The sequence below is a fragment of the Carcharodon carcharias genome, chromosome 18 (genome assembly GCF_017639515.1).
Source record: "Carcharodon carcharias isolate sCarCar2 chromosome 18, sCarCar2.pri, whole genome shotgun sequence".
NCBI classification, from domain to species: domain Eukaryota; kingdom Metazoa; phylum Chordata; class Chondrichthyes; order Lamniformes; family Lamnidae; genus Carcharodon; species Carcharodon carcharias.
The window spans coordinates 30,207,315-30,217,078 of NC_054484.1; the positions used below are offsets into that span (position 1 = coordinate 30,207,315).

General features: G+C 43.0%; 1 protein-coding gene across 4 annotated transcripts in view; it reads left to right on the forward strand.

Moving 5' to 3' along the window:
- The window catches only part of LOC121290735 (sorting nexin-9-like), a 102,062-nt gene extending 93,491 nt beyond the window's left edge, over nt 1–8,571 (forward strand). For 3 of the 4 annotated variants that reach the window (XM_041211587.1, XM_041211585.1, XM_041211586.1), the window contains 3 exons: nt 4,099–4,213; nt 5,545–5,636; nt 7,041–7,984. In XM_041211587.1, coding sequence (XP_041067521.1) covers nt 4,099–4,213; nt 5,545–5,636; nt 7,041–7,433 — 600 coding nt within the window. In that variant the 3' untranslated portion in view covers nt 7,434–7,984. Of the gene's footprint in view, nt 1–4,098; nt 4,214–5,544; nt 5,637–7,040; nt 7,985–8,360 lie in introns of those variants that run through there. The other variant, XM_041211588.1, reaches the window with a different exon arrangement.
- Nucleotides 8,572–9,764: the final 1,193 nt, after the last annotated feature.

A 9,764-nucleotide genomic window follows, 5' to 3' on the forward strand; every position in this document is an offset into this window, starting at 1 on the left:
TTGGCACTAAGTTAAAATGCTTAGAGAGCCAGTGCAGATACAATGGGCTGAATGGCCTCCTTCTACACCGTTACAATTCTGTGATTCTGTGATGTCTTTTAGCACTTGCACTTCTGTTAGCTGCAAAAAATGATTCTTAAAAATTATTCTGAGGCTCCAAATGCCTCTAATATTGGTTCTCATTTATATGGCAATTGAAGATCAGGCTGCTGCCAGCCCTCAGGTAACTGAAGAAGGAAGGGCAGCCAGGAATAAGAGGCAATTGGTTTGGGAGACAGGGGGGCAAATCGGTGGATTGAGGATAATGGCAATGAGGGCGGAGTGCTAGAGAGCAGGTCTCATGGGTGTGGGTTGGTGGACTGGATGGCGCTGCCTGGCAAGGACCTTTGTTCTTTGAATATGGGACCCTAGCTCCAAATGCAGCTGAGAATTTGAAAAAAAAACTTGCCTTGTTAGTGATGACCTGACAGACTATCCCTTAACGGACTATCCTGATAGTATCAAAGAGAGAGATGTAAGGGTCAGCAATTGCCTCCAATGGACCACCCTGGTTTATCTGAGCATAGCTGGAACTGACATTGGGGCTGGGAGTTTCCCCCCCTGTTTGGAGAATCTCGCGAGAAGGCCCTAGTCAAGTTTCCCAATGATGTAAATCCAGGATGCGATTGTCCCCTCCCCCATCAATGGCAGGTCGCATTTCCCACTGTTGAACATCAGGAACTTAATTGGGATCAATTTGCATATAATTATTATGGACACAGGCCAGAATCATTCCCATATGTCAAATTTAAATCCCACAATGGTATAATTTGCAACTGCCTTTAAAAGGCATGAACCTGGCAACCTCAAATTTGAAGGCAACTTGGAGACGAGGGCACACAACTTTGTGCAGTATTCGCGATGATCCCAGTGCCAATGATTGCTCCTCTACTGTTAACCCCTCGTGCGCACACTTCAAACTCAAATGCTTGCTATGGTGCTGTGGAACCTATGCGCAATTGGGCAAGCCTGAGGATCCTGTTGGGAAAGGCGGACATTGAACACTGACGGAGGGGTGCGCTCCTAGTCCCTTGCATTATGTTTCAATTGACATTGAAAAGTCACCCTCGTGGTCCAAGCAAACTGTGAAGTCTTTGAGTCCAGGTTCGGAAAATGCCTGCGCCAGAGATGAGAGTTCAGAATGCAGTCGAGTGGCCGAAGCTACTGCCATTCGGTCATGTGCTGTGGGGTGGTGCTGGGTGTGGGCATGTGAGGCAACATGTGTACTAAACATTTGGACATCCATGTGGTGGCCTGGACTCTCCTGCATTAAGCGGCCTTGAGAAGCAGCCGCAGGCGATGACTTGACCAAGGGTGGTCCACTGGAGGCAATTGCTGACCCTTACATCTCTCTCTTTGATACTGCAGTGAGGAGACTATCAGGAAAATGGAGCCTAGTGATCTCGCTGTCTGCCTAATTGCTTATAGGACAGGGGAGAAGAAGGATAAAAATGCAACGGAGGCACCTGGCTCAACAGAGGGAGCAACAAAATCCTCAAGACCAAGGGGCAGCACTGCCTCCTCTGCACACAGAGAAGATGAACCCCACAGAGCCAGCTGGATGGCTCTAATTTCAAAGTCTATGAGGACCTTGATTTTGGGCATTCCTCCACCAGCCTGCGACCTCTCTCTTTTATTGTGTGCCAGCTTGTCCTACATGAATACAGATGGAGAGTATAAATAGGACACCTGCCAGGCCAGATAAGAAGGATGCCTGGCATGTGTGGGTGGTGAGTGGTGCCATGAACGGGATGAAGATACAGATGAAGGTGTGTGTGAAAGAGTGAATGGTGATGTCCCTTGAACTGGCAGTGAGTGAGATCCCTGTATGATGGGTTTGTGAGTTGAGAGTGATGAGTAGAGTGACTTACCCTGCAGAACGGAGGAGATTATTCATCCTGTTGTGGCATGGGGTGGTTGTCCCCTTTTACAGGGCATTGGCACAGACCAGCACTGCCACCACCTCACATGCTGTATTGGTAACCTTGATTGCTGGTCTTCGTCCAGGGAGGGGGTAGAGGACTTGGTGACAGGCCTCCAATGCCTCTGGTAGGTGCTCATGGGAAGCGTCACTAAATTTGGGGAACTGCATGTTTCCTCCCTTTGGGAGCCATGACTTTCCAGCAGCCCTGGATGCCTTAGAAATTGCTAGCTCTGTGCATGGGTGCCCTTTAAATACGGCGCCTGGATTACTGAAGGCCTGAGGTGATGGCCGGGGGGGCGAATTGGAGGCCGCCCTGCCAACCATCAGACATGAAATCCAGGCCTCTGCATTTTTGAAACAAAGTGCTGCCCATACAGCGGAAAAAGCCACCATTGCCGTTAACAGGTCAAATGCCGCTTCCCTGCCCGATATCGGACTTTGCAGATTTCTGGGATGATTCCGCCCTGGGTTTCTCAGGGCAAACCAATCGTGCAGTGGGGAAATCAACATGTATTAGGCCCGTTAAGGCCTATTACCTGTTTCAGGTGTACACAGTGCAGGTATAATTTTCGGCATTTAGCAATGTGGTGATTTTGTGGCTCTTAATTAGCATGTGTCTCTTAACCCGTCATACTGGAGGCTTTGGGACGTCACATAGTTCCTGAGAAATGGGTGTTACATGGCTGAATTTTTAGGCCACCATATTGTCAGTCTTGTGTTGACTTCATATACACCCATTTATTATTTTATCTACTTTACACTTCACAATCTTTTAGTAGCTCTGTCAATGATAGTAATTTTTCCACATAGGTTCCAGCTCTTTTTTTATACTGAAATTCTATTATGCTTTTCTGGAGGCAAAATGCTGGTATATTTTGTCATGCGACAAACTTAAGAGTTTTGGGCTGGATTTTCCTCTGGGGCAGTGTCACTGCATGAGGAGGGATAGGCAGGACTTATGAATCACAAAAGTTTAGAATGCAGGTACAGCAGGTAATTCGGAAAGTTAATAGGATGTTATCATTCATTGTGAGGGGAATTGATTGCTAAAGTAGAGAGGTTATGCTTCAGTTGTACCGGATATTGGTGAGACCACATCTGGAGGGTTGTGTACAGTATTGGTCTCTTTATTTAAAGAAAGATGTAAATGTGTTAGAAGCAGTTCAGAGAAGGTTTTCTAGGCTAATACCAGGAATGAGCGGGTTGTCTTATGAGAAAAGGCTGGACAGGTTAGGCTTGTATCCACTGGAATTGAGAAGAGTAAGAGGCAACTTAATTGAAACCTTTAAGATCCTGAGGGGTCTTGACAAGGTGGGTGGTTCCTCTTGTGGAAGAATCTAGAACTAGGGGTCACTGTTTAAAAATAAGGGGTCGCTCATTTAAGACAGAGATGAGGAGAATGTTTTTTTCTCAGAGGGTTGTGAATCTTTGGAACTCTCTTCCTCAAAAGGTGGTGGAAGCAGGGTCTTTGAATATGTTTAAGGCAGAGCCAAATAGATTCTTGATTAGCAAGGGGGTGAAAGGTTATCAGGGGCAGTCAGGATTGTGGGAGTGAGATACATTCAGATCAGCCATGATCTAATTGAATGGCGGAGCAAGCTCGAGGGGTCGAGTGGCCTACTCCTGCTCCTGGTTCGTATGTAGAACTTCCACCCGCTGACCTGGCCTGCTGTAACCCTGGCCCATGTTTCCTGGTTTGGGGCTGTTTTAGCATGATTCGTGGGCTCCTGGCAGGAGACCTATTGCAGTCCAGGAAGAAGAGGAGCATCACTTAAAAGGGTTAGAAGTACCCTAAAGATAAACCTGATTTTTTTATTTAGATCTCAGACTGGGGCAATGTTTTTATCTGTGATCAGTTCAGATCTCAGGAGAGGTTGTGGAGCCCACTACTACACCCTGTTCTTCTAACAGGGACAAAGGCTGGCTTTCCACAAATGCACTAGGATTTACCGTCATCTTCAAAATTATTGTTACCTGACTTTAATGCAGACAATTATTGTTTCCTATTTTTAAGTACCACCAATTATAACCTTGACCATGAGGTCAATTAAAGAATACGTCTTTTTAAAACCCTAAGCTGTTTTGCAGACTTGTTTCAATTGAAAAAAAAATATTTTGCCATTTTATCTTTTCAGGGAGCAATAGAAAAGGCTCATGAATATGAAAAGCTTTCTCAAGCCAACAAAGTCACAGTGAAAGAGAAAGAAGCCATAGTTTTCAAAGCTAGAATCGTGTCTTCAGCCATACAGGGTATGAGCTCTTTCAAATCTTCTAGGATTTCTTGATATTTAATTCTTAAGAGCCAATTTTAATTCCCTCATCAAACTTTCAGAAATGGAGCGGGTGGGAAGGTAGGTAAAGTTGGTGGTTATGGGGGACTGTGGGGAGGGGGCTTTGCATCATGTTCCCATCCCCCACCATTTTTACTTGCCCAACCTAGAAGTCCTAATTCAAATGGTAGAGTTGCTTCCCACTAATTTTATTTGTGATTCACATGCCATTTTAATCACTGGCCCAATGGTTACACACTGGTGACAATAGACATCCTGGTCTTGGGACAGTTGAGCAAGTGATTTCTAATTGTTTTTACTGGGTTTTTTTGGGTCAGGAGAAACAAGAGAACAAGAGTCCTTCTCTTAGCTCTACAAGAGTACCTTTGGCCTCTCCTGTTTACCACAACCCTCTTCAAATCCTTACTTACCTTACTCTGGATCACCAGCAGCACTCTGAGTACTCACCAATTTTGATCCCCATCTGCTAGCAGTCCCGCTGGCTTCAGGCAGGAGCCATTGTTGGGTCAGATAGGGGCTGCTCCAGGGTGGATAAGGTGGTTCCCCATTTCCTTCAGCTTCCCCACACCTCCACTTCTCGCCCAGAGTTGAAATCAGTCCTATAGAAATGACTGAGAAAGCACTAATGACTTTGCCACAGAGGGTTCCCCCATCCCTCTTAATTAATAATGCACTTCCAGACAGTTCTCTCCTTCATCCATTTCCTTCCAAAAATTCATTTTTCTTTGGTTTTATTTAAACCTATTTTAACTGTTGCCTTTGGGAGACTGCACTGATTGTTCTCTGCTACATTGGCAAATTCTCTGTTTTACTTAGAAACTTAGAAACAGATGATAAAGACCCAAAATAAGCTATCAAGCCCAAAACCTTCTTATGGCAGTTGAACAAACACATAGATAAACCTATAAAATGAATGTGCCCGAGATTAATCAGATTGACTATTGCAGGAATTTTCCCAAGCAATGTTGCCTGATGAAGTTAGCAACTATCACTTTTGAAGCACAAAGAGAGCAGAAAAAAAAGCTGTTTGCATGTAAATATAGTGATCAATCATCTCTTTAAGGATCTAACCTTTTACGTTAGCCTCAGTATACAAGAATCATTGGTTGCTTCATTTCTTTGTGAATACTGCACCACTAGAAAGAAGAGACTGTTGCTATAAATGCTTGCATTTTCCAAGTGCTGTCTCTTAACAGACTCACATTTATAAATGAGAAATTTTCAGTTAATAGCTGTTTTTGAGAATCTTCAGTTCGGTAACTGTACATTTGTTTGTTTTTGTGATTGCAGCTGAAATCAACCATTTTAACCATGAACTTACTAATGACTACAAAGAAACAATTCAACATTTTCTGTATGAACAGGTTCAGATGTATAACAAGGTAAACCCCAAAATCCATGTGGCTACTCCACAATCCTATTGAACATTTTGTATCTCTTTCTGTATTTAAATTGACTGAAATATATTCCGGGCTTTAAAAAGATAAACAGCCATGAGAAGTAGAAGTTGGGATATTGGGTCATTTATTTTCCAAACTCAGTGTTGTGTTTTATACCTTTGGTGATAAGCGGAGATGACATATGTCATGCCCAGAAAAAGGCATGTTATATTCATAACTTTAAACTTGTACTGTGTTCGAATGGAAGCTTCTGGACCTGCCTTAGTTTATTTAAAAATGGACACTGATGAACTTTTAAGATGGCTGCCAAGCTGGTCGGTGATCTTTGCAATTCTAGCACAGTTTCCAGAAAGTTCCAAAGTTAATCATAATGGTTGGGGCTCTCCCCCTTGAATGGATAAAGCACTCCTTTGTGGAATTCACACCTGACATTGTTTGAAGCTTACTCCTAAACAAAGATAATGGACTCTTAGACTCTATGTCTCTAGGTTTGCAATGTAACAAAGGAAAGCTAAGAGATCAGTTATTTGCATGTTAAATGTGAAAGACCATAATCTACCTTGTATTGTACATCAATGGCCATTGACAACTTGACTAAAACTGGTTTTCTGATATTGAAATTCTTTTATCCCAACACTCAGAAGAGACCTGGGTGTCAGTCTGCAGAATAACACTGATAAGACATCAGCTGCAGTAAAAGGCTTTTTGATATTTGTCTTTTAAGAACTGAAGGGCTTAAATGTCTTTTCAAAAGCCTCTTAGCCTGATTCCAAAGCTCTGAGTCCACCTGTAAAGGAATTGGACCTCCTGATAAAACAGCCATGGTACCTGACTTCATGATCTGCTGAACATTGTTCTCTTAGAAGTAATCCTGATACCTGATCCTCAGCCAACTGGACTTACCTGAACTATAATTCAAGAGTGGGAAAGGCATCCTTCTTCACTGGACTCGCAAAGACCCATGGACTGTTAACTATTCTTTTGGTTTACTACTTGTAGAAGTGCACCATCTTCTTTAATTGTATCTCCCTTGACTGTGTGGTGTGTGACTGATGTAGTGTTTAGATCTTTCAGGGTAAGTGTGAAAATAGATAATTGTCTTTGTGTAAACTCATAAAAGACTGCTGTTGGTACCTTTAAACTGACCACACACTGATGGAAGTTTAGAAAAACATACATCTAGCTTTTCAATAATAAACCACACTCACTACAGACAGAAGGCAAGGGAATTTGGGGATTAAGTTTATATCTCCTCCCTTGTCTGTAACACACCAATTTCTATGTCTAAACATTACCTATCGTTACAGTGCTTTTAAAATGTCTGCTCTCATGCTTACAGCCCCATGCTTTCAGTTTAGTTTCTGTTTCTTTGTGAACCACACCTAGGCTCAACCAACAACACACCGAGAACATTTAACAGATGCACACAATCAAAACGCCAAACGACTGAATACTGCATCTTTTCCCCCTTGCAAAACTAAAAGACCCTATCTTAAATTCAACTATCCTAAACAACAAGCTCAGAGTTCAGCATATCTGTTTTCTCCAAGTGCAGCAGTACTCTTTGAGATTTGGACGTTGTTGATAACGGCGCTGAGATCTACAAATTTGAAGTCGTCATTCTGCATGATCAGATCGATGAGGAGAATTATCAATGTTGCTGTCACTCATCAGAAAAGGGAATGTATCCTCATGATCACTGTCCTTGAAATATTCTGGCCTGGTCACTATCAAGCTTGTCATCTGGCAGATAACTGTTGGTACCAAGCAACCATTTGATCTGCTTTGCCCTTGATAGAGATGATGCAAGTTTGTGGTTACAATTTGGCCATCTGATGTGAACCCAGTCTCCAACTTCAAACCGTGGTCTCCTTGAGTGTGTTCGCTTGTCAAAGTACGCTTTAGCAATTTCCTCTGAATTAACTCTGACAGTCTTGTTGGATAGTGGTGATGACTTAAGAATGTTCAACAGCATGTGACCTATCATATGTTCGACCTGTTATATGTTTAACCAGTCTTTCCGATCAGAGTGTGCGGGATGGATTAAAATGTGTGAAGTAGGATATGAATGGATTGTTCAAACATTTTCCCCTCTGACATACTGGCTCTCTGACCGTCCTTGATCATCCTTTTGAATCTTTTGACACCACCATTTGTTTGTGGGTTGTATATTGATGTCAGATGCTGGTGAATTCTATATTGAATGGGGGGGGGGCAGGCTCAACGGGCTGTATGGTCTACTCCTACTCTTGTTTCTTATGTTCTTGAGTTAATAAAATGTGGGAATTTCTGAGCTGAGACCAGAAAAATAAAATACAAAGCAACTGTCAGATTGTCATAAAACACAACTGGTTTGTTAATGCCTTTCAGGAAAAGTACCTGCCATCTCTAATGATCTGGTGCCCATGTGACTCCAGCCCAGACTAAATGGCCGATCTTTAATGGCCTCGGGCAACTATAAAAATATTGCCTTGCCAGTGCCATTAAAGTCCTAGATTTTATTGTATACCAGAGAGAGGGAGGATTTGTCAGAAAGGATGGAAGACAAAAACAAAATGAAGAAGGCAAGAAAAATTAGCGTAAGACTCGAAGCCATAGTGGGAGGAAGATAATTTTACTTTCACTATTTTAACCCCTGGCAATGCAACAGGAGACTCAATAGTAACAAATAAATTTCTAATCTGAATTTTTAAATTTCTTTTTCAGATAACAGATAAGCTGAGGGAAGCCTATGCTCGTTTCGAATTTTAATAGTTCCAATGGGACCCCTTAGCCTTCTCAAAAAATGCTATTCTCATAATTTGGTATGTGAATTTTCTGTCAAGGCCCTTTTCATCTTTCAGCTCCAATTATTCTTAATTTATATTTTCTATTTTAATACTGATTGAATTGTTTGCAGCTCCAATAATTATTTCTTTATCTGCTCTCCTAATGCGGATTGAACCTCTGTAGCATAGATAAAACATTTCCAGACAAATAGATCCGAATATTCTGAGGCTTTTCACCAGAAGTGCCAAGCAAGTCACACAGTGAGGGAAGCAAAAATGAAAGATCCCATTCCACTTGCCCATAACTGCAAATAGCTGGCTTCTGAAATAAGTTGGGGTGAGAGAAATACAAATAAAGTTTGTTATATCAGAACTCTTTGTGTGCAACACAGAATCTTCATAAATACTCCCAAAACTTAATTCTGATGTGTATGTTTTCTGCAATAGGCTTACATTTTGTAACTTCCCTATATGCTAAGAGTTCAATTTTTAAAACTTAAATGTTTAGCTAAATTTGGAATTTCCTGAAGAATTGCATACCTTAAGTTGTTCCTACTGACCAAATTGTGATCAAGTGTAAATCTGTATTGATGGCATAGCAGGAATGTCACAGCACCTTGATGAGGCATTTGTTGTCAATGACCCCACTGCATGCTCAACTGAAACACTGGGCAGAATTTTCCAGAGCCCCCCTGGCAGCAGGTTTAATAGTGGATGGGGGGAGGGGGCGGTGGGGAAACAATACAGCGGGAGCCAATAAGTTAGTTCCCCACCTGCGTAGAATGATAGTGGAAACGTGGGCTCCCATCCGTTATGTCAGGTCACCATTCCCACCAGAGGTCAGTGTGAAACCGTTTTGCATCCCGTTAATGGGATGTAGATGAAGGCCTGACTGGAATCGTCCCTCACTGCCCAATTACCCGTGCCGCCAGTGAGTTGCAAATGTTGGCACTTACCTGAAGAATGCCCAAGGCAGCCTGCTGAGATCGGGATGGATACCTCCAGCGACCGTGGACCCTGGAACACCATATTCAGCAGTGGCTGGATGAAACTTCAACCATGTGGATCCTCCAGCTGCAGCAACTTCCAGGAGGTGGACCTTCAAGCTGCAGGTGGAAGGCTGCAGGAGGTACTGTTGGCTGGTGATGGTGGAGGGGGGGGTGGGATTAGATTGGGAGGAAAGGAATAAAGAGGTGAGGGGGGCAGGGGGCTGGGAGTGGTAAGGGAAAGAGGGAGATGCTGCAGGGCGTTAAATAGGTAAGCTGGTATAGAGTGGGAGAGTGGGAGGGATCGTGTTGGAGTGAGGGCGGGGGGTTATGCAGGTGTGAACAGGCATGGGAAG